This window comes from Rhinatrema bivittatum, chromosome 9, assembly GCF_901001135.1.
Source record: "Rhinatrema bivittatum chromosome 9, aRhiBiv1.1, whole genome shotgun sequence".
Lineage (NCBI taxonomy): Eukaryota > Metazoa > Chordata > Amphibia > Gymnophiona > Rhinatrematidae > Rhinatrema > Rhinatrema bivittatum.
Genome location: NC_042623.1, coordinates 2,122,263 through 2,150,053, shown reverse-complemented (window position 1 = coordinate 2,150,053; position 27,791 = coordinate 2,122,263). Strand labels below are relative to the sequence as shown.

The 27,791-nt window shown below is 44.0% G+C and overlaps 1 protein-coding gene across 9 annotated transcripts in view; it reads left to right on the top strand.

Moving 5' to 3' along the window:
* The window catches only part of CACNA2D1 (calcium voltage-gated channel auxiliary subunit alpha2delta 1), a 1,026,983-nt gene that overhangs the window by 935,775 nt on the left and 63,417 nt on the right, over positions 1 to 27,791 (top strand). For all 9 annotated transcript variants that reach the window (XM_029615087.1, XM_029615085.1, XM_029615090.1 and 6 more), the window contains 4 exons: positions 14,067 to 14,138; positions 21,440 to 21,592; positions 21,695 to 21,747; positions 25,095 to 25,150. In XM_029615087.1, coding sequence (XP_029470947.1) covers positions 14,067 to 14,138; positions 21,440 to 21,592; positions 21,695 to 21,747; positions 25,095 to 25,150 — 334 coding nt within the window. The remainder of the gene's footprint in view (positions 1 to 14,066; positions 14,139 to 21,439; positions 21,593 to 21,694; positions 21,748 to 25,094; positions 25,151 to 27,791) is intronic.

Genomic DNA, 27,791 nt, shown 5'->3' with positions numbered 1-27,791 from the left:
AAAACGTGTTCTCTTCAGAAATAGACTTTTATTTTTCAGATCAGGCAGGATATAGCATTTAGAAAATAGCAACAATTCCTGTCTCTAACATCCTGGGTGGCTACCATCATGCCATAAACCTTAGCCTGCTTAATATATTAAATCTTATGGCTTCCTTAATTACCCCTGTCCCCAAATTCCAACAATGTCCCTCTTTTACCTGTGAAGCAGATTGTCTGGAGAATGTGTGCAGGGAAGGAGACTTTGCTTCCTGGGATTGTTTCTGGCTGAGCTGGTGGCAACCCATGACGGAGACTTGCTTCTGGCTCTGGTACGTGCTGGGCTGTGTGGGGCTTTCTCTCGCTCCTCACTGTCACTCTCTGCATCTGAGCAGGACATCTCCTCTACCTGATCTCCTGGCCACACCTCGTCTTCTCCCTCCTCGATAGCAGGGGTGCTCGTCTGCTTAGGACTCCCCTTTCACTTTTCTGGTTCCTTTTCTTTTAGGATTTCTTTTCTGGTTTTGCTCTCAGGGTTCGCTCTCAGTCCCGCTTCTCTGGTTTTCGCCCTTTCTCTCTATTTGCCCTCCTGTTTTATAATTTCCAGCTGATAAATATGCATAAGATTATGCTTAATCACTGTTGGGTGGAAGGGTCTTTTCCTCCCTCCCCATTACTTTGGGGGTTCCTGCCACATTGCAGGTGTTTTCCCCCCTCCTCATTTCTTGGGGGGATTTCTGGCATGTCTGTATGCCAAGCTATTTTTCTCTGTCTCAGAGTAACTCCCCCCCCCTTTTCCGAGGATGGGGGTCTTTCTGACCTCTGGACTTGCTTGGCAGTCCATGGCTTCTGTTTATGAGCATAAGTTGTTGCATTTTCTCCCTGTCTTCTTCTTTATTTACACGGGCACTTACAAACAGGAAGATCCAGATAAAGTATCCTTCAGTGTAAAGTTTTAAAGTTGATCTGGCCAAAGATTCTTTCCTTGACCTGTGACAGTGCTTTTGGGGGCCTGTCAGTATTTGACTGCATGCTACTTTGGCTATTATGATTCATATTTGGTGCTTTCAGTGGTAAAACATAGATAACTTTTTAGAAGTTTGGAATGAATGTAGTGATTGTTTGACCACCATTGATGACATCAACATGAGGTAGAAATAATGCAACAATAATAATAGTTATGGAACTTATAAGAAATCATAATAGTAATAATAGAATGGGAGTAATGCAATAATGTAATAGAATAATAATGAATAAAATCATCGTAATGAGGAAAGGCAAAAAGTATAATGATGAAAAATAAATGGGGAATAGTAACAGGAATATATATGAGGGTGATAAGAAATAAAGTTCTCGTGGTGCATGTTGTAGAAATATGAGGTAGGGACATCATCTCAGACTTGTGGTAGTGTGTGCGTGTGTGTGTGAGTATGTGTGTGTGAGTGCCTGTCAGTGTGTGAGTGTGTGTATATGTGTGTGTATGTGTGTGTGAGTGAGTGTGTGTATATGTGTGTGTGTAAGTGTGTGTGTGTATGTGGGAGTGTGTGTGTGTATGTGTGTGTGTATAGGTGTGTATGTGTATGTGTGTGAGAGTGTGTGTATGTATGTGTGTGTGTGTGTGTGTGAGTCTGTCAGTGTGTGTGTGTGTGTGTGTGTGCTACTCTCCTTTCCCTAGTCTGGAAAGTGACAAAGTGTGATCACTGATTGTCCTGTGCCTCATATGGTTCCAGAGATGGGGGCTGTGGGAGGTTTCGCAAATGCACAGCTTTACAACGAGACTTTCCCCGTATGTGTCTCATTAGGGCGCTTACTCTTTTAAAGAGTGTAATTGAAAATAGGATGTGGGCTACAATCACCATGGCTAAGGCAGGTAAGGCATAAGACAGTATAGAGTCAGTTTGTAACATGTCTTCATCTCTGGAATCAGAGTTGTAGTCAGCAATTTCTGCCGGGTCTTAGTCTACAGACACAGGTTTTTATCAAAGTTGATTTCATGGCCCCGAAGCATGTTCATGGTTTCTATCTCTAGGGGAACTGGGTCTGGTTCTAGGTAGTACAAGGACACACACCCTACAGTAACTATTGAGTTCTTAGGTACTGTGACTAAAGAAACATTACTGGGTAAGGGAACCTGACTGGTAGCATCGTGCTTGTTAGAAATCGCAAGTTCTTTCAGAGGGGGCTAACTAACCAAACGTTATTTACAACTGCAAGCTTGGTTTCGGAGAATTCATCATACTTTGTCACGGAAATCTTACATTTCTCTCAGACGTTGTTCATGGACAAACTGCACAGAACTTCTGTAATATCATTTAGGAAAGGCTTACCGGGACATAACCAATGTGTGTCCTTCGTTTGTTGGCATAGGCCTAAATTAGAAACTAAATATTCCTGTGGGTTGTCGCTCTGATGGGCTAGAAGGGCAGGGGTGTCTACATGCAGCAATACATTTGTCCAGGTATCTACAGTAATTACTTGTTTCAATTGGTAAACTTTCTCAGGTAAAATGAAAGGCAAATTTAACATATGTGCAACCTCCATATTCTCAGTGTCCACATAAAGAAGTAGCATTACCCATATGATAAGCAATCTGGACCTGGATAAGCTCAATGTTACTTCAGGTAATTTTAGCAAAAGCGCCTGTAATGACATCTGAACAGACTAAATAGGTTGGACTCTGTCCTTTCATTAAGTTACTCATGCTGTTGTCCAAGTCATCGGTGAGCACTTGCATGGGCTGGATAAAAGTGCAGTCTTCACTCAGCACGGTTTTCATGGTGGTGATGTCCTCTCACTTATGCTCAATTGTTTGAGAATGTAGGTTAACCAAGTTGAAAGTGATAGTTAGGGGTAGATTTTCAAAGCAGCACGTGGGCGTACATGTGTGCACGCTACCCGGCACGCACACATGTACGCCCGGTTTTATCAGGGGTCGGCGAGCACAAGGGGGTGCACAATTGTGCACCTTGCACGTGCTGAGCCGCGCTGCCTTCCCCTGTTCCTTCCCCCCTAACCTAATTTTCCCACCCCTTCCCCTAACCTTCCCCCCCCAGTCCTACTCTAATCCCCTCCAAAATTGTTATCTAACCTTTTATGCCTGCCTGGAGGCAGGCGCAGGTTGTGTGCGCTGGCAGCCTGCCGGCACGCGATTCTCCAACACAGCGGCATTAGGCCCCGCCCCGCCCCGGACTGCCCCTTTTTGCAAGCCCCGGGACTTGCACGCGTCCTGGGCCTCTATGCGCGTTGCCGGGCATTTTTAAAATAGGCCCAGCATGCGTAACCACTCGGCCCTTAGTGTTTTACCTTGAGAAGTTAACTGTTCTTGCTGGTGTCATATCTGTTTCGAGGTACTTTTCATATCATCCTGCCACTCTTTAACAGTGCTCTGCACATTTATTTTTATTGACACTGCATTTGCAATGGACATGGATGCACCAAAAAGGGAACCCAGGGCAGAAAAGATAGCGGATCCAGCAATTAGTCCAATAAACCTTTTGGGATGTGGTCTAAGTCTTTTCTAATAGGTTGGATCATAATATCGTCCAATTGGCTAAGAATGTTCTAGGTAGCAAGATTAGGTTGAAGGCAAATGCAAGTTAGTGATGGTAAAATGTATCTGGATCACATCTTGGGGGTCACATCTTGGGGGTTTCTGGATCACATCTTGGGGGTCCAGCGACACAAAGACTTTCAGGGTGACAATCTTGGATTGTGTGATGAGGAAGCCAGGGGTGTCTTGCATCACGATGCCGGAGGAAGGACCAGACTCAAGCAGCCGGGCAGCTTCCTCTCCTGTCATCAGCAGCACTAGGATGATCACCCTCAGGGACTGGCTCTTCATCTGAACTACTCTTCTGCTTTATTGATAGTATCGGTGGCACCAGGCACAACATTTTGATCCACAAATTTATGAGATTGACAAGGTCTGAGCTGATTAATGTGGACCCTTTTAAGGACATCCTCACCATCAGGATTTGTCTTAATTTGAATAAGATTCGCAACTGGTGAGACTTTATCCACAGTTACAAAAGGTCCTTTCCAGCTAGGGAAAAATGTGCTTTCTTTGGCTTTGTTTTTACTGTAATTATAGTAAAAGACCTTGTCTCTAATTTTACACTCTTAAGATGTAGCTTTTAAATCACAATAGGCTTTTCTCACTCTGACATTTGTCTCCTTCCCCTTTGAGCCCCTCTTCTTTACAGGAGAAGGTATCTGACCTGAGGCCATACGACCTCATTTACATAATCAAGGATGGGGGAGAGTCTCATGAGGAGTTCATTCCCAATTAGGAATCCCTGACCAGGGGACTTGCTGATCAGAACTGGGTGCTTCACTTTCATCTTCCCTATCTGAAGGGTGAGCCGTGCCTTACCTCTGACCTCCACAGGCTTTCCTTCATAGGCCCCTAGGTTCACGTCACACAGGACTACTCTCTAAGGAAGCAGAGAGCCTGTTAAACAAGCTCTGTGTGATTAGTGTAACTTTGCAACCCGTATCTGGGAGCCCCTCACAATTGAACACCTTTTGTATTCTGATGGGAATCGTGTAGCGGCATCCCTGAGGATTTAATTTCCCTAAGAAATACTTGTGCTTCCTGACAGAGCCCACATCCAGAAGGGGCACAGAACTCTCTACGGCTGGAACTGTAGAGGTGTGGGCATGTCTGGGATCAAACAGGGAAGACTCCTGAGCACTTATGGGGAGGAAAAACAGGATCGTTTTGATAACATTTATTTTTAAAAAACGGTATATAAATGCTTTTAAATAAATAAATAAATAAATAAATAAATAAATTGTTAGTCATTGTGTGCTAGGGGAGGACTCAGAGGTACTGGGGCCCTCTTCTGGAGTGCTAGGCCTGCTGTCACTCTTAGGTTTCTCAGACTTTTTCTCTTTTTTTCTGGGGAACTTTTTCTGGCAGAGCAGGCACATTGTGATTTTGGTGGATGAGCTTCTGGATGATGGTGGTCAGCTCAGCCAGCTGATTCTCCATAGGAAGTCTCTGGTTATGTTTTTGACACTGCCCCAAGTTGTGATTCCTTTTGGATGGCTGCGAATCTCCTGCATCCTTTTCTGGATTAGCCTCTGGGCCATTGGATCACTCCTGGGGAGGAGGCATCCAGAGCCTGTCAAACTTAGGATAAGAAGATAGGGGTTTAGTTTCAAAGTGTTATCTTTGGACTCTGACTCATGGTGGACACTTGTTTCCTCTCCTTCTTCTCATCTGTCTTTTGCTCCCTAGAGGCAGACTTTCCTTTATGACAAATTTTATTTATTTATTTAGTGTTTTTATTATACCGGCATTCATGACAGTTGTCACATCATGCCGGTTTACATTTAAACAGGGTGTGAAAAACAGAGATCAATACAAAAAAGCAAAAAAAACTTTAACAGTGCAAGGTTAGAATATTGCAGTTACAATAAAACAGGGAAGTGTACAACTGGAAACAGAAGAGAAAGTAGCAGAGGGAGTTTAATCAAGGGCAAATTATTTACAATGTTGTAGAATTAATGTAGGGAGCGAGATTGTTGACAGAGTATTGGTGAGGTCTGATAGTGAAAGGCTAGTAAGGAAAGGATCAGTTGACGTCTGGATAGGCTTTCTTAAAAAGCCATGTTTTCAGCCTTTTCCTGAAGGTCGGTAGGCACGGTTCTTTTCGCAGGTTGGATGGGATGGAGTTCCATAATGGAGGTCCTGCTGTTGAGAAGGCTCTGTCATTGAGGGATTTGTGTTGAAAGGTTTTGGCGTGTGGAACATGAAGTGATTCTTTATAAGACTCTCTGATGGGTCTGGAGGAGGTATGTTTTTTGAACGGAATTTGTAGGTTGAGCGGAGCGAGGTGATGTATGACTTTGTAAATAGTAGTGATGGACTTGTAGATGATTCTGTGGTGAATTGGCAACCAATGTAGGTCTTTGAGGATTGGGGAGATGTGGTCAATTCTCCTAGAGTTGGTCAGAATTCTGGCTGCTGATTTCTGCACCATCTGTAGAGGTTTTGTATGTGATGCAGGGAGACCTAATAAGATAGAGTTACAATAATCTATCTTAGAGAAGATTATTGCTTTGTAAAATTGTTCTGAAGTCCTGAAGGTGGAAAAAGTGGCTTGATTTCTTTTGAGGACATGTAATTTGTGAAAGCAATCCTTAGTAGTTTGGTTGATGAATGCTTTTAGGTTAAGACGGTTGTCAATGATAGCTCCTAAGTCTCTTACGTGAGAGATTTTGAAGTTTGGCTGGTGGGTTTGAGGTGATGTTATTGTTTTCTGGGGAATAAGCAGGAATTCAGTTTTTGAAGCATTGAGAATTAAATTAAACTGGAGAGGAGGTGGTTTTGATCTCTAGCAGGCAGTTTCCCAATATTCTAATGTTTATTAATGGATTCTTTATAAGGGATCACGATCTGAACATCGTCTGCATATAGGAAGTGTTTCAGGTTCAGTTAGTTAGCAGTGGCAGAGTGGGAGAAGGTAACATTAAAGAGAGTGGGTGAGAGGGAGGAGCCCTGCGGAACCCCTAGAGACGCTGGATAGCAGTGTGAGATTCTTTATTGTGGATTTTGACTTTGTATCCTCTGTTCCCAGGAAGGTTTTGAACCAAGCCAGTACTGTGCCTGTATATGCCGATGTTTGTGCCAGCTGATTTAGGAGGATGGAGTGGTTGACTGTATCGAATGCGGCTGAGAGATCCAGAAGGATTAATAAGTAGGCGTGCCCTTTATCAAGGCTGGTGAGGAGGTAATCTGTTAGAGAAAGGAGTAGTGATTCAGTACTTAATGCTTTTCGAAATCCATATTGATTAGGAAACAGAATTTGGTGATCATCAATGTAATTCGATAATTGTTGTTGACCTAATTTTTCCATGACTTTAGCTATGAAAGGGAGGTTGGAGATTGGCCGGAAACTATTGGGATCATTGGTGTTTAGGTTCAGTTTTTTTAGGAGTGGTTTAATGGAGGCCATTTTTAGGTCATTGGGGTAGATACCCTGGGATAAGGAGCAATTTATAATGTCAGCCAGTGCTTTAGAGATTGTATCCGGGATTAGCAGAAGCAGTTTGGATGGGATTTGATCAAAAGGGTGAGAAGATGGTTTCATTTTCTTCAGAACGGATAGAATCTCTGAGATAGTGATGGCTTCGAAGTAATTGAAAGAAATGTCTTTGTTGAGGTGGAGATACGTGCTAGATGGTGAGTACGTATTTGGAGTCAGCTGTGTGAGAAGGTTGGTGATTTTTTTACTGAAGTAGAGAGCCAACTCATCTGCTTTTGGTTGGGCTTGGTCGAATGGGATGTCTGGGGTATTGGTTTTGTGTAAGATTGGAAACGTAGGCGAACGAGCTTTGGAGTCAAAGGATGAGGTTATGATCTTGTGGGCATAAAAGTCCCTTTTTGTTTCAAAAGTTAAACTCTTGTATAGGTGGAGGGTGTATTTGTAATCAGAGAGGGAGGTAGGTGATGGGGTTTTATGCCATTTTCTGTTTTGTTTTGCTTTCTGATGAAGAAGGTGTGTTTGAGTTTTTCGAAGTTCAATCATTGAACCAGGGTTGTCTTTTGGTTGTATTGTGTTTGAATTTTTTTTGTTGTCAAAGGGCAGAGTATATTTGCTACTGATTCAGTTATTTTGGACCAGGAGTGGAGGGCTGAGTTGGGAGTGGAGACGTCAGTGAGAGAGAGTTTCTGGGGCTGAATTTGGTGAGGTGCTCTGAGGAGCAGGTTTTCCTGTAAGAAATGATGGTAGGGGGCAGTGGTTTGTTGCCCGGTTGTATCAGTGAGAAGGTGGTGGAGATTAGGGTGTGGTCTGACCACGGGACTTGTTTGCACTTTGTTGCTCTGTATGTGAAAATGCCTGAGTTTGTAAAGATGAGATCCAGCATATGGGCCTGCTTGTAAGTAGGTTTGTTGATTAGCTGTTTGAATCCCATGTCTGACATGGCAGTTAGGAAAGCTTCGCAGTTAGTTGAGTGAGGGGATTTATCTACATGTAAGTTAAAATCTCCCAAGATTATGGCTAGGGGAGTCCAGATTTAGGTTGTGATGATGCTAGTATTCAAGAATGGGAGAGGCATCAGAATCTAGCAGGCCTGGTGGGGCATAGACCAGGAGAATTTGAAGATGTTCTGATTTGAAAAGGCCTGTTTCTAGTTTAGCTGATGAGTTAATTGGATATTGTGCGAATCTCAGAGACTTTTGACTGCTAGGAGAATACCCCTGCCCCCTTTTTTTTGTCTTGGGATGAAGAACAAATCGTAGGTTTGTGCTGGTAGCTGGTTTATTAAGAGACGATATCCGAGGTTTGAGCCATGTTTCAGTTATGGCGCAAGAAGTCCTGGGTTAGTGTCCAGAAGGAGGTCATTGAGAATCAGCGTTTTCTTAGTGAGGCGATTGGGGCGTTGAATATATGATGGTAAAAGCAGTGAGTCCATAAGAATTGGTAGTGGGGGAAATCATGATGAGGATGAGGATTTGTAGGTGTGTTGGCAGTAAGCATGGGAGATGATGAGGAAAGCCGGCAGTAAGAAGCAAAGCAGCAGGCGATGGGGGAGGGGAAAATAGTGCCTCTAGATTGGACGGTGTCTGTAGGGGAAATTAAGCAATGAAAGTCTTACCCCGACGGGCTATAGCTCCGGGAGCGCAGGCCCTTGCAGGTTCTTCTTTCACCGGTGGATCGTCAGTGGGGGGAGAGAAGACAAGTTTCTAGTGAGACTGCGGCAGGAGAAGGCAACTCCCTGTTAGCGGGAGGCCGGAGGTTAGCGCTCTATGATTTTGATTAGAGATCAAAATGGCATATAATGGCATATAGCTTTTACAAATGGCAGATAGCTTTTCTGCTTCCTCTGTGAGGAAACTTAAGGGGGCCTCCCTGTGGACGTATAATGGAGTTTGCAGAGTAGGAGGAAAAGTCTCAAAAAAGAGGTTTCAGAGAGTGACCTTGTCTGCTTTGGTGGCACAGGGCTTCCCATAAAAAAAGTCTGCTTTAACCAATCATTAAAAGCTCGGGGACTTTATTCAGGGCCACATCTTAGATTGTAGGCAATCTGCTGTGCCAAAACACTGTTAGCGTGAATTCCAAAATGCTCTTTGAGGGGGAACTGGAATGTGTGGGGATGCTGGCTATGTATTGTCTCGCTTCTTCACTGAAACTCAATGGGAGTAGGGCCACCTGGTCTTTTTCAGAATGTGCACCTATTACCTGAAACATTTCATGCAAGCTTGTTAAGTGCTGCAAAATATCCAAGCCAGAAGTGTCTCTAAATGGAGTGATTAACGTGTGAAGGAGCTGAATTTGTTTAGTGAGGTTGGAAGCTCACCTTAGTGTTGGCTGGTGGTAAGCCTGTCGGGATGTTGGCCTCTGATCCCAGCCCCCTTTCTGGAAGGATGAGAGGGGTAGCTCCCTCTCCCTGTCCCGGGCTGTATAGAGAGGGACAGGTGTGTGCGTCCCTTGCCTTTGTACTGGTGAGAGACCTCAGCTGTATTTAGAAGCGAGCACTTCTGCTTCACCATCTCTTAAGACTTTCCCATGGTTCTGCTAATGTCTCCTAGTCTTGGGAAAAAGGCTGTTTGTGGCTCGATGTTATGCCTTCCTCTTTCCATCCCTACTGATACTTAGGGAGGTGTAGGGTCAGAGGGACTTCTTGAGCCGAGCTGGGATACTCTGCTGCCTACATGCTCTGCTTCAAAGAGACAAAGCTGTGCATAACAGTAGCTATTTTTTTTCCAATAATTGAACCGTACTTTGGCACAGTTGGAGCTGATACCTAGATTCTTTTAAATCAACTAACAATTCTTGGTTTTCTTTTTCTAACTTTAAATTCATTTCATGGAGCTGACAAAACTGAGCTTTACTTTCTTGCTTATCTTCAGAGAACTGCTTATCTTCCTGTTTACTCACAAGCACTTGAATCTCTGTGAGTTGTTGACTTAATGTTTAACTTCTAACCTTTAACAACTCAGTCTCAGTCAGGTGTGTCTCCTGAAGAGACAGGCTTTGTAATTCAAGCTGTCAGATTATTTGCTCTTTTTCACTATTTTGGGCTATCAGTCACAGCTAATTTCAGTTGTAAATCTGTTAACTGGTGATTTAAAGATTTAATCTCTTTTTCTGACTCTTCTTACTGAGTTTTAATAGATAATTCTAATTCCTGAACTCAGTGTTCATCTTCATCTGAATCTGTCCATATTCAGCTAATGTCTTAAGGGTTAATTTAGATTCACTAACCAAAAATTGCAGCATGGTCAGGTAAAGATTAGTAACATTTCCTAACTGTAGGTATGTTTCTTTTAAATTCTCACATACCCTAGAGATCTAGAATTGCACATTGTCTCTCTTAGTGAAAACCTTCATCTTCTAATTCTACTAAATCTACCTATGCATCTGACATCATATCTCTGGATGGATGTGGTCTATCCTGTCTTAGAGGAACCTCCAGACGGCAAACAAGTTTAGGGGTGCAGGGACCCGTCTGCTACAGGACACTTCAGCTCACCTCCCATTTCACTTCAGGATCCTAAGCTCAGGAAAAAGACAATGTATTCTCTTCAGAAATAGACTTTTATTTGTCAGATGTGGCAGGATATAGCATTTAGAAAATAACAATTCCTATCTCTAACATCCTGGCCACTAAGCACCAGTTTTCCCTAAAGAAAGTTCTGTGCCATGGATGGTTACCAACATGCCATAAACCTTAGCCTGCTTAATATATTAAATCTTATGGCTAACTTACTTACCCCTGGTCCTAACTTCAGATGATATCCATCCCTCTGTTTACCTCTGAAGCAGGTTGCCTAGAGGTCTGGAGAAAGTGTGCAGGGAAGCAGACTTGCTTCCTGGGTTTGGTATCGGCAGAGGTGGCAGCGATCCAGGAAGGAGACTTGCTTCTGGCTCTGGTACTTGCCAGGCTATCTGGGACTTGCTCTTACCGCTCACTGTCTCAGACTCCATGTCACTCTGTGCCCCAAGCAGGTGTCTCCTCTCCCCGTCTCCTGGCCATACCTAGTCTTCTCCCTCCTCGAGAGCAGGGGGTGCTGTCTGCTTAGGGCTCCCCTTTTCACTCTCTGGATCCTTTTCTTTTAGGGTCTCTTCAGGCCCACTTCTCTGGTTTTCGCCCCTTCTCTCTATTTGCCTCCTGTTTTATACTTTCCAGCTGATAAATATGCATAAGATCATGCAGAATCATGTGGTAGGTAGAGGGTCTTTGCTGCATTGCAGGTCTTTTCAACCCTCCCCATTTCTTTGGGGGGCCTTCTGGCATATCTGTATGCCAAGCTGTTATGCCAGAGCACTTTTCTCTGTCTCAGACTGCCCCGCCCTACTTTCAAGGGTGGGGGTCTTTCTGACCTCTGGAATTGCTTGGCCGGACCATAATTCCTACTTATGAGCTTAAGTTGTTCAATTGTCTCTCTCTCTTCTTTTTTATTTATATGGGCACTTACAAACAGGAAGATCTAGATAAAGTATCCTTCAGTGTAAAGTGTTAAACTTCATATGGCCAATGTTTCTCTCCTTGAGCTCTGACAGTGCTTTTGTGGCCTGTCAGTATTTGTCTACATACTTCTTTGGCTGTTATGATTCATATTTGGTGTTTTTAGTGGTAAAACATGGGCTATCTCCCTACAATATTAGTAGTTACATTTTTCTTTCCAAATAATTCTTAATATTTTATTAGCAGAGAACATAAGAACATGCCATACTGGGTCAGACCAAGGGTCCATCAAGCCCAGCATCCAGTGGCCAATCTAGGCCATAAGAACCTGACAAGTTCCCAAAAACTAAGTCTATTCCATGCTACTGATGCAATTAATAGCAGTGGCTATTTTCTAAGTCAACTTTATTAATAGCAGGTAATGGACTTCTCATCCAATCCTTTTTTAAACACAGCTACACTAACTGCACTAACCATATCCTCTGACAACAAATTCCAGAGTTTAATTGTGTGTTGAGTGAAAAAGAACTTTCTCCAATTAGTTTTAAATGTGCCCCATGCTAACTTCATGGAGTGCCCCCTAGTCTTTCTATTATCCGTTCTAGACCTCTCATGATTTTAAACACCTCTATCATATCCCCCCTCAGTCGTCTCTTCTCCAAGCTGAAAAGTCCTAACCTCTTTAGTCTTTCCTCATAGGGGAGCTGTTCCATCCCCTTTATCATTTTTGTTGCCTTCTCTGTACCTTCTCCATCGCAACTATATCTTTTATTGAGATGCGGTGACCAGAATTGTACACAGTATTCAAGGTGTGGTCTCACCATGGAGCGATATAGAGGCATTATGACATTTTCCGTTCTATTAACCATTCCCTTCCTAATAATTCCTAACATTCTGTTTGCTTTTTTGACTGCTGCAGCACACTGAGCTGACGATTTTAAAGTATTATCCACTATGATGCCTAGATCTTTTTCCTGGGTGGTAGCTCCTAATATGGAACCTAACATTGTGTAACTACAGCAACGGTTATTTTTCCCTATATGCAACACCTTACACTTGTCCACATTAAATGTTTCATTCTTGCGCATTATTAATACCTTTCAAGTATTTGGAAATCTGCATTGTACCACGTATTTCTCCTCTCCTCTGGAGTATATGTATTTTGGTCTTTCAATCTCATATGACTTCTGGTACAGAATCTACAGTGTGGCACACAACATTTTTGTAAATGTAGGTATGCCTTAGGCTTGAAAAGATTGGGTAATACTGGTGTAGCCAGTACAAGAGCTCTACTGACTCATGTATCAGTAGTTTCAGATCCCATCAGAACTGTACATAGCAAACTTGTAGTCAAAACAGGCCACTTATGTCAGTCAATATGCTTTCTAGCTGTTATTATTAGGAGTGGGTGGGGTTGTTATGTGGTATATTTTGAGGGGCTGTGATGATTTAAAATTAAATATTTGTAATTTTATTGGGGGAATTTGTATGTTGGAGGAGGCTTGCTATGTTTTTCATGTCCTTGGGCAGATCTGGTACCTGATCAGGTGGTATATAAATGATAATTAAACATAATGCAAATCCTGCAGTATGAATGTGATGTACTAAAGGACATATATGTATACAGTAAAGGTGTTAAAACTCTCTTGTCTGCATTAAAATGAAGGGCAGGGAGCAGTTACTCCACTCAATTAACAGCATAAGAGAGAAACTTGGTTCACCTTGTTCCTTCTTGCCCTCACAAAAGGATGTGCTGTGCTGCTCTTCCTGCCTGGGCTGACCTGAGATCATTCTGACTCCACCCATCCTACTGATGTCATCAGCCTGCAGCAAGGGTGGAGCATTTCCAAAGGATTTCCAAAGGATTATCCTTTTGTGACTTGGACAATTTCCAACATATCTGATGGTTTTCTATCACATTTATATGCCCTATGACTTTTCAGTTATTACTTATATTTAGCATTCTCTTCTTTTTATATTATATAATTTTTTCTTATTTTCATTTATTTGGGGTAAATAACTACAGGATAAAATGATCCAGAAGCAAGCAATTTTGATTTATTTTTTCAGTTAGGGGGGTGTCAGCATTATTTCACAAAAGCCTATGCACCCTGCTCAAAAACTGCAGACTTCACTCATCGGGTGATTTTAAATGATGAACAGGTAGCCCTGTGTACAATAAAGTTGTATCTTGTGGGCAGCCAGAGAGCACCACTGGTCCCTCTAAGCTGTGTGCATGTGTGGGCACACATAGGTCACGAACCCCATGCACACAGCAAAACATAACGTGCACAAGAAATCCCAATGATATTTGCATTAGACTGACTCATAGTGCACAAATTTGAACTTGGATAATAAAAAGTTGCACAAAAAGGAAATTTTTGCACAAACAGTCAAAAAATTGATGGAAAATTGGAGAGCACCCATGATGCTTTCCAATTAAGAGTGGCCTGTTTAAGGAAGTTGACCTCCGATGAATAACCAGATGGCTATCCTATTTATTATAATAAGACAGTCAACTCTATTGATTTATTTCTATTTGTTTACTTATCCATGAAAGCTGTACCATACTGCACATCACTTTCACTTGATATTGTGTAATTAGTGAGATGATTACAAATGCAGAGATTTTTATAATTTTAAAAGATGCGCATTTGTCTTTTACAGCAAGTGGACTGTGTAATCCTTGATGATGGTGGATTCCTTTTGATGTCCAATCAAGATGAATATGTTGAGCAAGTAAGAGCTTGTATCTAGTCACTTAACAGAATATGACTTGTTCCCTCTGGGGCCTGCTGGATAGCTTTAAGACAGGGCTTCCTAAACTCACCCTCGTAACACCCTCGGCCAGTCTGTCTTTTAGGATATTCACAGTGAATATGCATGAGATAAATTTGCATGCTTTGGAAACCAGCTTTTGTGAATTCTTTTCATGCATGTTCATTCTTGAGAGACTGAAAACCAGTCTGCCAGTTGGGCCCCCAGGTCAAGCATTGTCCGCCCTGCTCTCAAAGCACTATCACTCTGTACAATCCAGCTCGTCACAATTTCCTCATCATGAAGACATGATGGATTTGTTTTTAAACATTCAGGAAAAGCAAAAGGTTATGAATAAAATGACTCAGCCACTAAACAGTGCTCTACTGGTCAATTAGCGAACTATATGGAATATCCTGGTACTGCAATAATAAGATTTTTTTAAATGTTATTGGTACTGTATTTAAGGCTAGAAGTTATATTACAGGCTATTCAATATGCCTGCATGCTGAATTATATAATTCTGGATATTGTTTTAATATATCATATAGAGTAGTCCATAACAAAAGGTAAGTAAATGCAATCAAAACTCATCTATAATCCTATCGTAACAAAATTGTCACTTTCATAAGGAATGTCTAGTGGCAAAACTATTGTAAAAACCTCATAAGACGACCTCATAAATGTGTGGCAAACATATATATTGCGGTGGTTACACTGTATTTTAATCATAGGTCAAAAATATGTCTGTATACTTGTTAGGGATGTGCATTCATTTGCAACGAGATAGGAAATAAAGATGATTGTTGAGGTCCCGGTCGCAAGTTTTGGGATCGGGTCCTTACCTTTCCTTCTGGGGCTTCAGCGTCGGGGCCTGCAGCTCGGGCCATCGCCTCTTGTGCCCGTACGCCGGCAGCGGGACCCACTGCCGGTTGGGCCTACTCTGCCTGCCTCGCGGCGGCGTCTCCACGAAGGAGACGCCGCCGTACCTCAGAATCCAGCCCCTCCCCTCCTAGGCGCGCGCACGCAATGAGGCACAATTTAAAGGGCTTTTCCCGCCAGACCGCCGGTCGCCCACTGGAATGACGTCAGACGCCGGCAAGTATTTAAGGCCGGCGTCTGCTTGAGTTAAATGCCTTGCAACGAGGTTCCTGCTTGGAGTTTGTTGCAGAGTGCTCTTGGCTCTTGCCTGGATCTCTTGTTGTTCCTGTTCCCGGTCTCGCTTCATTCCAGCTCCTGATCTTCAGTTCCAGCTCCTGATCTTCAGTTTCAGCTTCAGTTCTTCTGCTTCCGTTTCGGATCTCCCTTGACTGCTTCCCAGGTTCCTGACTTCTGCCTGCTCTCAACTCTCCGTGTCTGCCGCCTGCCTCGACCTTGGTCTGTTTTCACTGCTGCCCTCTGCCTTCGCCTAAGTCCCAGTGGTCTGGGTTCTCATGGGCTCCTACCGGGGGGACCTCGGGCTTCCAGGGTGAAGATGCCTCCTTCTCTTCTGGTTTCTCCATCACCTAAGTCCCAGCGGCTCAGGACCTCACGGGCTCCTCCCAGTGGGTCCTCGGGCTTCCAGGGTGAAGACTTCAACTCTACGTCCAGTTCATCACCGCCTCCTGAACTACCTCTTCACAGCAGAGTACTCTTCCTCTCCTACCATCTCACTTCGCTAGGCCGGCCCAAGGGTCCACCGCTACGCTCGCAACAATGATATTTCCTATATCATTGCATTTCGGAGGGCTGACAAAACAAAAGGAAACACACACAAAATTTTGTGTGCATTGAGTGAAAAAGAATTTTCTCCAATTGGTTTCAAATGTGCTACTTGCTAACTTCATGAAGTGCCCCCTAATCCTTCTATTATCCGAAAGAGTAAATAATTGATTCACATTTACCCATTCTAGACCTCTCATGATCTTAAAGACCTCTATCATATCCCCCCTCAGCCATCTCTTCTCCAAGCTGAACAGCCCTAACCTCTTCAGCCTTTCCTCACAGGGGAGCTGTTACATTCCCTTTATCATTTTGGTAGCCCTTCTCTGTACCTTCTCCATTGCAATTATATCTTTTTTGAGATGCGGTGACCAGAATTGTACACAGTATTCCAGGTGCGGTCTCACCATGGAGCGATACAGAGGCATTATGACATTTTCCGTTTTATTCACCATTCCCTTCCTAATAAATCCTAACATTAGGGATGTGCAGCGGGACGGCATACGTTACATTCAATATTCGTATTCGTCAGGGGGCAGATACGTTGCATTCGGCAAGGGGAGCTCCTGATACGTTCATGTGTTCATTCTTATTTGTTTCCCAGCTAAAATTTAATTAACTATAACCCCGCACCCTCCTGACCCCCCCAAGACTTACCAAAAATCCCTGGTGGTCCAGTGGAGGGTCCGGGAGCCATCTCCTGCACTCGGGCTGTTGGCTGCCAGTATTCAAAATGGCGCCGATAGCCTTTGACCTTACTATGTCACAGGGGCTACCGGTGCCATTGGTCGGCCCCTGTGACATAGTGAGGGCAAAGGCTATCGGCGCCATTTTGAATACTGGCAGCCAATGGCCCGAGTGCAGGAGGTCGCTCCCGGACCCCCGCTGGACCACCAGGGACTTTTGACAAGTCTTGTGGGGGTCAGGAGGGTCCCCCAAGATGTGCCAAAAGTCCCTGGTGGTCCAGCGGGGGTCCAGGAGCCATCTCCTTCACTCGGGCCGTGATCTGCCAGTAATCAAAATGGCGCCAATAGTCTTTGCCCTTACTATGTCACAGGGGCTACCGGTGCCATTGGTCGGCCCCTGTGACATAGTGAGGGCAAAGGCTATCGGCGCCATTTTGAATACTGGCAGCCAATGGCCCGAGTGCAGGAGGTCGCTCCCGGACCCCCGCTGGACCACCAGGGACTTTTGACAAGTCTTGTGGGGGTCAGGAGGGTCCCCCAAGATGTGCCAAAAGTCCCTGGTGGTCCAGCGGGGGTCCAGGAGCCATCTCCTTCACTCGGGCCGTGATCTGCCAGTAATCAAAATGGCGCCAATAGTCTTTGCCCTTACTATGTCACAGGGGCTACCGGTGCCATTGGTCGGCCCCTGTCACATGTGTTACCATGTGACAGGGGCCGACCAATGGCACTGGTAGCCCCTGTGACATAGTAAGGTCAAAGGCTATCGGCGGCATTTTGAATACTGGCAGCCGATGGCGTGAGTGCAGGAGATGGCTCCTGGACCCCCGCTGGACCACCAGGGAGTTTTGGTAAGTCTTGGGGGGGTCAGGAGGGTGGGGGTTTGTTTAAATTCGCTCCTTTAGATGGCCGAATAATTCAGTGAAGATTCGTTGTATTCGTGGGGAATCGCGATACGTTTCGCTTCCCTACGAATACAACGAATATGGCCCTATATGTTGCAGATTACCAATATGTTGGAAATGACTGCACACCCCTACCTAACATTACTGGTTACTAGTACCCCCTCTTACAGTGGTATAAATAGTTAAAAAATCAGTGGGCCTCCACAGAGGCTCCCTCTCCCTCCCAAATGAATTCTATATGGTTCCAGCATATTTTATTCTGGCAAAAGTACATAAATGAAATGTTATTCCTTTGGTGGAGTAAGATTTTGCTGCATAGTTTTTTCAAATAGAATTAATTGGATGTTCATCTCAAATTTATGATGCACTATAATTTATATAATGTTCCTTTCTTGGATATCACTATATTTAAAACCAACATGGGAATTCAAACAAGTCTGTAGAGAAAGTCAACCAATAGAAATAAATTTTCATTATTCCATGGTCACCATCCTTGGATATTAAAATTAAGGCTGCCTAATAGCCACTACTTACAATTGAGAAATATCTGTTCAGTTATTGATGACTTCAAAATTTTGGCTTGAGATCTAGCAAATCGATTTTTCGAATGGGGATATCTTTTTTTGTGTTACAGCAGCATATAAACATTGCATTTTTTGACCTGTTAAGGAAACTGGGCTCACATGTATTTTATAATATTCCACCAAGGCATTTCATGCAATAGCCATCTTTAGAGAAGGTATTATCATGTTTCGCCTTAACATCATGGCTTTGCACACTTTCAAACAATTTGTGTTCTCTAGAGGAAGGAACATTATGGACATGGTGGTACCTTCCACGATACTTAATATTTAAGATCCAGATTATGTTCTTTTAGGACAATCAGCTTGTGGTAATTGTTCTTTTTACCATCAAAATATGGAAGGACTTGAGTGGCAGCACTTGATATGGGGAGAGCTTTTCAGTGTAGAAGCAATACTACTTTTAATTTCTCATAAGTAATCTATGCCATTATTTGCCCATGCATGGTAGTCTTTGTGGCTTGAAAAAAAGGTCGGTGAAAACAAGGCTGGCTGATCACAGTAGCTGCTTAAAAACATCTAAGTTACAGGCTCCTATTGTGTCCCATTGTGTCTAGATGAATCATACGTTTTTTGGATTTACAATGGACAATTGTGGATCATGTTGCTCTGTAACCTTGAGGTGGAGATATAGTATCTTTAATCATTGACAGCAGCAATGGATTTTTGTTTTGGATTTGGTTGCACCTAAAAGTTTAAATGAAGGACTTGGTTGGTATTTGTTATTGTAATGTTCTGTTCCAATTGGCTCATCAGCTTTTGTCTTTTCAATTTCAGTGTTTAAATAGAGAATAGAAGTGGACGTGATGACACTGAAAGTTATGGTTGGCTGAAGTTTTCACTAAGATCCTCCCCTGATGTTTAGACATGGAAATACAGCTTGTGTCAGGACAGTGCACATATGAAACCTGTCATCTTTCACATCTTACTAAGATATGTGATCAGTATGGGAGATGGGCATTTTGGAACTCATCTTCCTCTGAATGTTTATCACTCTGATCGCTACAGGGGATCATGCCAGTTTTGTCCATATGTTTAAAAGACCTTTGGTTAACAGGAACAGTTCTTTCTTTCTGATTGAAATTGTTCTTCTTTGCATTTTTTCAAAAAATATTTCTAAAAACTTATGGGGCGGATTTTAAAAGGGTTACGTGCGTAATATATGCGCGTAACCCTTTTAAAAGCCTCCTGCGCACGCCGAGCCTATTTTGCGTGTGTCCCGAGGCTTGAAAAAGGGGGCGGGGTGAGGGTGGGATGGTCCTGGGGCGGGGTCAGGGCCGGAGCCTCCAGGCACAGCAGCCATTTGCCGCTGTGCCTAGGATCACGGGCCGGCCAGCACCGGCGCGTGTAACTTACGCCTGCCCGGAGGCAGCCGCAACTTCACGAACAAAGGTAAGGGGGGGTTTAGATAGGATGGGGGTGGGTTAGGGAGGGGAAGGTGAGGTGGCGGAAAGAAAGTTCCCTCCGAGGCTGTTCAGATTTCAGAGCAGCCTCGGAGGGAACGGGGAAAGCCATCGGGGCTCCCCTAGGGCTCAGCGCGTGTAAGGCGCACAATTGTGCACCCCCTTGCGCGCGCCGACCCCGGATTTTATAACGTGCGCCCGGCTGTGCGCACATGTTATAAAACCGGGCATAGATTTGTGCGTGCCGGGTTGCGTTCACAAATCTACGCCCGCGCCTAGGTTTTGAAATCTGGCCCAAAGTGTAGACGTATACTGACACATTTTTGACCTATGAATAAAATATTGTGTAAGTAGTGCAATACAAATGTTTGCCACACATTTATGAGGTTATTACAATAGTTTTGCCACTAGACATTCCTTATGAAAGTGGAAATTCTGTTACGATAGGATTGTCCTGTTCTATCCAACAAAATGATTTGTTCTGTTCACATCTTGGAAAAATACTTCTTGTAGCTTTTAATTTCATTTATGCTAAATGTAAGTGTTTTGCCTCAGAAAATCTCCTGCAGCTGTGAAAAGTAAAGCAATATCAGCCATAGGGATCCTGCTCTTTCACTCCCTTCCTCTTTCCAGATCACAGGAATCTCTCCCTCCCAATAATAATCACAAAAGAAAGAGCCACCACAGGCACTTCTCCTCCTTCCCTCCCTTCTTCCCTTCTTCCCTCCCTCCAGCTGTCAGACAAATCGAGCTGGTTCAATACAGCTCTAAGAAGGTAAGAGTGATAAGGGAAGAAAGCCTTGGCAGGGCACAGCTGCCCATTTTAATGGATTTTCGATGCACCTGGGAATAAATAATGTTATTGCCGTGTAGATTCACACTGTATCAGGCTTTTGTGAAATTTATAGGTAACTCGTTAATGTTTTTGAGTGCTTGTGTGTTAGCAGTATGAATTCATCAGTAATTAGCAATACAAAAAAAGAATAATACCATTCAGTAACTACAGTGCTGCCTGTACTGTTTCTCACCTTGACCTTGTATTGGGAAAAGGTGAGTAAATAATAGAGAGATGATTCGGCCCGCCGCGGGAAATTTCGTTTTCCTGCGGTTCGGGCCGATTTTATTTCAGCTGCCCGAAATGAAAACCGAAACCCACCCCAACCCTTCAAATTTAATTAATTACAACCCTCCCAACCCACCCAAAACTTTACAAAAGTCCCTGGTGGTCCACTGGGGGTCCCGGGAGCAATCTCCCCCTCTTGGGCCATCAGCTGCCACTAATCAAAATGGCGCCGATGGCCCTTTGCCCTTACCATGTGACAGGGGTTATCGGTGCCATTGGCCGACCTCTGTCACATGGTAGGAGCACTGGACGGCCGGCGCCATCTTAAAAAATGCACATCCCTAGTAAATAAATCTAAAATTCTATTCTAAATTCCAATCCTAAAATAAATGATGGAAGCACAGTGGTGAACCAGAAACCTTAATAAGTTGTGATGTGTTTTATTGAACCAACAGAAAGGGGTTCTGTAGTACACTTTTATGAGAACATATAGACCCCTTCAGCATATGTAACAGTAGATGGCTAATGACTCCTGCTGCATTAGAAATAGGGAACATAAGAACATAAGAAAATGCCATGCTGGGTCAAACCGAGGGTCCATCAAGCCCAGCATCCTGTCTCCAACAGTGGCCAATCCAGGTCACAACACACAGACAATATCCCAAAGAATAGAGCCAATCCTCCTTCCTCATAACCAGGGATAACAAGTGGCTTTTCCAAATCTACATGGAAAATGACTTTGGTAGATGATATGTTATTGACAGTAATTCAACTCATACTTCTTGAAGTCAAATACCAGAGGAGAATAATTAGTGCTACTGTGAAAACAATGTTTAGCCTTGCCTAGAATGTGTTTCAGAGATATTAATGTGCTGCTACAGCCACCCGTGTGAGTATAAAAGATTTTCAGGTGTATTAACCCATAGTATTTACTTCTCTGATATTAGATTGGTAGATTCTTTGGAGAGATTGACCCCAGCCTGATGCGAAAACTCATTAATGATTCCCTATATGCTTTTAACAAATCCTACGACTACCAGTCATTATGTGATCCTGGCAAAGAACCAACACAAGATGCTGGACCTCGCTCTGTGTATGTGGTAGGTGCCTTTGCCCATGATTAATAGAAGTTTAACCTGCAGCTGTACTATCGATGTGGATATTTATGCTCATACTGCATTCTTTTATTTAATATTTTCTAGCCTACAATAGCAGATATTTTAAACATAGGCTGGTGGGCCTCTGCTGCGGCATGGTAAGTTCCCATGATCTTGTAATCCTTTGCTTAGAATAACTTGAATTTGGTAAAATACATCTACTTCCGTGTGCAACTCAATATACTGAATATCATACAAAGCACAAATTGTGGCAAGAGCACTGAGCAGAGGCAAAAGCAGACAGGAACCACTCCAAGGCAGCCAGCGGTGCAAAGGCCACTAACAACAGTTGTAGGACGACCCCAAGGCAGCAGAAAAGGGGCAAAGAGTGAGGTAGGAATGGCATCAACATCCCAAGGCTGCGAGTGCAGAAAAAGGCAATAAGAGGAGAGCGAGGCCCAGAACCAAGAAAGAGGCAGAATAGGAGGTATAGGATGGGCAGCAGCAAAACGTCACCATCCCAAGACATCCAGAAAGGGGCAGGAAGGGAGAGGAGAAGCTGCTGTCTTTTCAGAGGGTGGGTAACACAGCCCAGTAGAGGCAGGGCATGAGGAGCAAGAGTGGCAACTCACACCAATACAGCTGAAGCAGAAGAGAGGCAGGGCATGGCAGAAGGATGGGCCATGGACATTTGTTCATTCAGCCTCCTCCTGCCGCTCACATGCAAATTCAGGAAGATTTATCTCATCCACCAGTGGTGAAGCGCTGCCACGACACGGATTATTTTTTGCGCATATGAACAGTCTTTCACAGTTTCAGGAACTTGCGTGGAACTTTGCCTGGAAAAAGATTCAAACAAAATGCACGGGGAAAGTTATGCAGACAACATTTTGTTACCAATGTTTTTACTTTCAAAATTCGTGCAAAGTTTATTGGTAATGCATACACACCAGCTTTGTATTTCTGCACACAATTCCAAAGTTGCCCTCTATGGGGGTAATTTTGTAGCAGCCCCCATAAGGCATCAGTTTACAGAGCAAACTTTATATTTGCTTTTAAAATTATCCAATCAAATCTGTCTGTACACAACTACACCTGCTAATTTGAATGCAGACATTTTTCTAGAAAATTGACATGCAGACTTTGGAAAAGTATTTGCATAAGTGCGAAGCCTCCTCAGTCTTGCCCCCAGGAAAAGATAAGAGCACCAAGAAGGCATACGTGCGTGAGGTTACCCGCATATTGGATGGGCAGTCCCATTTGAATAGCCTTTGAAAATTACCCTTCCTATGCATATATGCAGTGAAGGCAGAAATCTGTAGTTATCACATTATTGCTTGTAGCCAGGAAATGGTTTCATATGTAACCCACACCACATTGCATGAGAATGCCAATTAGCATAAAAACACCGGGTATGAAGGATGTTAAATCCATGTCAAGGGACTTCTGTAGCTAAAGAGTGCTTTTTCCACAGAAGTGAGTTTTTAGAAAATTGTGTGACCACACAGACTGTATGCATGCACTTTCCTGCACATGGGGGACAGTCTGGCTGGAGCTGCTACCATCTAACTGTGGGTGTAATTTTGTACATGTTTTTTAAAGCACGCACATGTAAGACTGTGCACACACAGACTGTATGCATGCACTTTCCTGCACATGGGGGACAGTCTGGCTGGAGCTGCTACCATCTAACTGTGGGTGTAATTTTGTACATGTTTTTTAAAGCACGCACATGTAAGACTGTGCACACACAGACTGTATGCATGCACTTTCCTGCACATGGGGGACAGTCTGGCTGGAGCTGCTACCATCTAACTGTGGGTGTAATTTTGTGCATGATTTTTAAAGCACGCACGTGTAAGACTGTGCACACACAGACTGTATGCATGCACTTTCCTGCACATGGGGGACAGTCTGGCTGGAGCTGGTACCATCTAACTGTGGGTGTAATTTTGTGCATGATTTTTAAAGCAGACACATGTAAGACTGTATGCGTGCACTTTCCTGCACATGGGGGGCAGTCTGGCTGGAGCTGGTACCATCTAACTGTGGGTGTAATTTTGTGCATGATTTTTAAAGCACACACATGTAAGACTGTGCACACACAGACTGTATGCATGCACTTTCCTGCACTTAGGGGGCAGTCTGGCTGGAGCTGGTACCATCTAACTGTGGGTGTAATTTTGTGCATGATTTTTAAAGCACACACATGTAAGACTGTGCACACACAGACTGTATGCATGCACTTTCCTGCACATGGGGGGCAGTCTGGCTGGAGCTGGTACCATCTAACTGTGGGTGTAATTTTGTGCATGATTTTTAAAGCACACACGTGTAAGACTGTGCACACACAGACTGTATGCATGCACTTTCCTGCACATGGGGGACAGTCTGGCTGGAGCTGGTACCATCTAACTGTGGGTGTAATTTTGTGCATGATTTTTAAAGCACACACATGTAAGACTGTATGCGTGCACTTTCCTGCACATGGGGGGCAGTCTGGCTGGAGCTGGTACCATCTAACTGTGGGTGTAATTTTGTGCATGATTTTTAAAGCACACACATGTAAGACTGTGCACACACAGACTGTATGCATGCACTTTCCTGCACATGGGGGACAGTCTGGCTGGAGCTGGTACCATCTAACTGTGGGTGTAATTTTGTGCATGATTTTTAAAGCACACACATGTAAGACTGTATGCGTGCACTTTCCTGCACATGGGGGGCAGTCTGGCTGGAGCTGGTACCATCTAACTGTGGGTGTAATTTTGTGCATGATTTTTAAAGCACACACATGTAAGACTGTGCACACACAGACTGTATGCATGCACTTTCCTGCACTTAGGGGGCAGTCTGGCTGGAGCTGGTACCATCTAACTGTGGGTGTAATTTTGTGCATGATTTTTAAAGCACACACATGTAAGACTGTGCACACACAGACTGTATGCATGCACTTTCCTGCACATGGGGGGCAGTCTGGCTGGAGCTGGTACCATCTAACTGTGGGTGTAATTTTGTGCATGATTTTTAAAGCAGATTTATAAGCTCTTTCCTGAGCTGCAGAAGAAACTCCCATGTCCATCCTGTGTACAATCATCAAACACAAAATAACATTTAGTTAGAGCATATTCTGCTAAGTCACATTTCAATAAGGTGAGAGATTGATAGGATCAGGAACGCTTATTCAAAGTGTTAGTAATGATTTCAATGGCATTTTCCTAAGGAATATCGGTAAGCAACTTTCTCTTCTTTTTTCATATATGTCATATGGAATTATTTGCCTCAATTTTATTTTTCATTGCATGTACTTAGTAGAAATAATGTTAGATAATTTGCTACTTTTGGAAGAATTGTTTGTTTATTCTTGGGGTCCTTTTGTTGATATTCAGATTTTCTTTGGGTGCCTATAAATTATATGTTCTCTACTCAGTTGCATAGATTTGTAGGATTCATCAATAATGTATAGGAGAAAATTTACTAAGCAAAGCATTTTCTATCTCTGCAGGTCTATACTGCAGCAGCTGTTTTGGAGCATAACTGTTCCACATTTTCTGGAGGCAGGTAAGTCAAACATTAGTCAGTGACTTCTAATGACATTTTCATAGTCTTGAGTTCCCTAATGTTCTAAACTTGCAGTACCAGCACTTTCCTCTAAAAAGCAGTCATTCAATTTCCTGTGTATTAGCACTGAGGTCCTATACAGTGCACATCATACAACTTTGTTCAACAGCTGCTGTTACTAATAGAAGTCTGCAAGAAAACTCTTAGTATAAGAACATAAGAACATGCCATACTGGGTCAGACCAAGGGTCCATCAAGCCCAGCATCCTGTTTCCAACAGAGACCAAACCAGGCCACAAGAACCTGGCAATTACCCAAACACTAAGAAGATCCCATGCTACTGATGCAATTAATAGCAGTGGCTATTCCCTAAGGGGTAGATTTTTAAAGATATGCGGGGGCGTAGATTTGTTCGCGCAACCCGGCTCGAACAAATCCACGCCCGATTTTATAACATGCGTGCGCTGCCGCGAGCATGTTATAAAATCCAGGGTCAGTGTGCACAGGGGTGTACACAATTGTGCAACCTACACGCGCCGAGCCAAGCGTCCTGCCTCCGTTCCCTCCGAGGCCGCTCCGAAATCGAAGCAGCCTCGGAGGGAACTTTTTTCCGCCCACCCCCAGCCCTAACTAAATCCCTCCCTACCTTTGTTAAGAAAATTACGCCTGCCGGCAGAATGCCCACAGCCCTGCCCCCGAATGCCGCGCCACCCCTGATACGCCCCACAAGCAAAGCCCCGGGACTTACGTGCGTCCCGGGGCTTTGCAGCGGCCTATGCAACATAGGCCGCCGGCGCGCAAGTCCGCTGTGCACCTAAATCCGACTGGATTTAGGCGCGCAGGGCTTTCAAAATCTGCCCCTAAATCAGTTTGATTAATAACATTTAATGGACTTCTCATCCAAAAAAATTAACCAAACCTTTTTTAAACCCGGCTATACTAACTGCACTAACCACATCCTCTGGCAACAAATTCCAGAACTTATTTGTGCGTTGAGTGAAAAAGAACCTTCTCCAATTGGTTTCAAATGTGCTACTTACTAACTTCATGGAGTGCCCCCTAGTCCTTCTATTATCCGAAAGAGTAAATAACCGAGTCACATTTACCCATTCTAGACCTCTCATGATCTTAAACACCTCTATCATATCCCCCCTCAGCCGTCTCTTCTCCAAGCTGAACAGTCCTAACCTCTTTAGCCTTTCCTCATAGGGGAGCTGTTCCATTCCCTTTATCATTTTGGTTGCCCTTCTCTGTACCTTCTCCAGTGCAACTATATCTTTTTTGAGATGCGGCGACCAGAACTATACACAGTACTCAATGTGTGGTCTCACCATGGAGCGATACAGAGGCATTATGACATTTTCCATGTTATTCACCATTCCTTTCCTAATAATTCCTAACATTGTGTTATTATTTGTGATAGTTGTGGGTGGATCCTTGGGCCGGTGGCAGATGACCACGCCCTCGGAAGATCCCGAGAGGGACCACCGGTCAGGCTCAGAGTTGGGAGACAGACACACACAAGTTATTTTATTAAACAGTTTTTGAGAACCACCAGAGGTGGCAGTAGTGAGCTGGAATAGCCCAGCTGGGCTGTAGTCCCTCAGGCCCTGGAACATCGTTCCCAGGAAGGCTGAGCTGTAGAGAAATTGAGATAATGAGTAGGCAGAGTATGCAGAGTTCAGGAACAGAACCTTGATGGTAACACTCACACAATAGTCTCTTAGAACAGCCCAGAAGCTGGAATGAAGTAGGCCCTCGAGGAGTGAGTACCTGGTTCCAGGGAAAGCTCTGAGAGATAGATGGTAACTCACTGCTGTTGTAGGCAACGGTGGCTTCCTGGCAGAAGTTATATTCAGTAGCAGGTCCGGGAACATGGGCCCTTAAGGAGCAAGTACCGGTTCCAGACTGCAACCTGAAATGTAAAAGAGAGAGCAAGGCCCCCGAGGAGCAGGTACCCCTGGTATAGTCAGAGGAGGCAGAGTAACAAGGTATGCGGAGAGCGAATCCCATCCGCAGCGATACCTGGAGGCAGCTAGGTAGGAAACCCTTTGCTAACTCGATAGCGAAATGAAAGACCTTTAAATATCTGAAGATGATGACATCATCTCAGGGAGACGCCCCTGAGGTTCGCGCCACTGCTGGTACTTGAGTCGGGGCCGAGCCGCACGTGCGCCCTTAGGCCTCAGGAGAACATGGCGGAAGGCAGCGTCTAGCTGGTCTGGGAACGCCGGAGGAGGTCGGCAAGATGACGCCACGGCAGCCAAACTTCCATCAACCCAGGAGGGAGTCGCCAAAGAGGTAAGGAGACGTCAGGCAGCAACGGTCGCAACAGTACCCCCCTTCAAATGATGATCTCCTCTTTGGCTACCAGGTTTGGGTTTAGAAGGATGCGCGATGTAGAACTGATGAAGCATCTCTTTCTCCAAGATATTGGTCTGAGGCTCCCAAGAGTTTTCTTCAGGGCCGAAACCCCATTATAGGAGGTATTCATAAGTATTGCCTCTTTTCCGAACATCCAGAATCTCTTCAACTTTATACTCTAAGTCGTCTTCTGCATTGATGACAGGTGGGTCATGAGATGTGGAAGTAAATTCGCTGAGTATGAGCGGTTTCAGAAGTGAAACGTGGAAAGAATTTA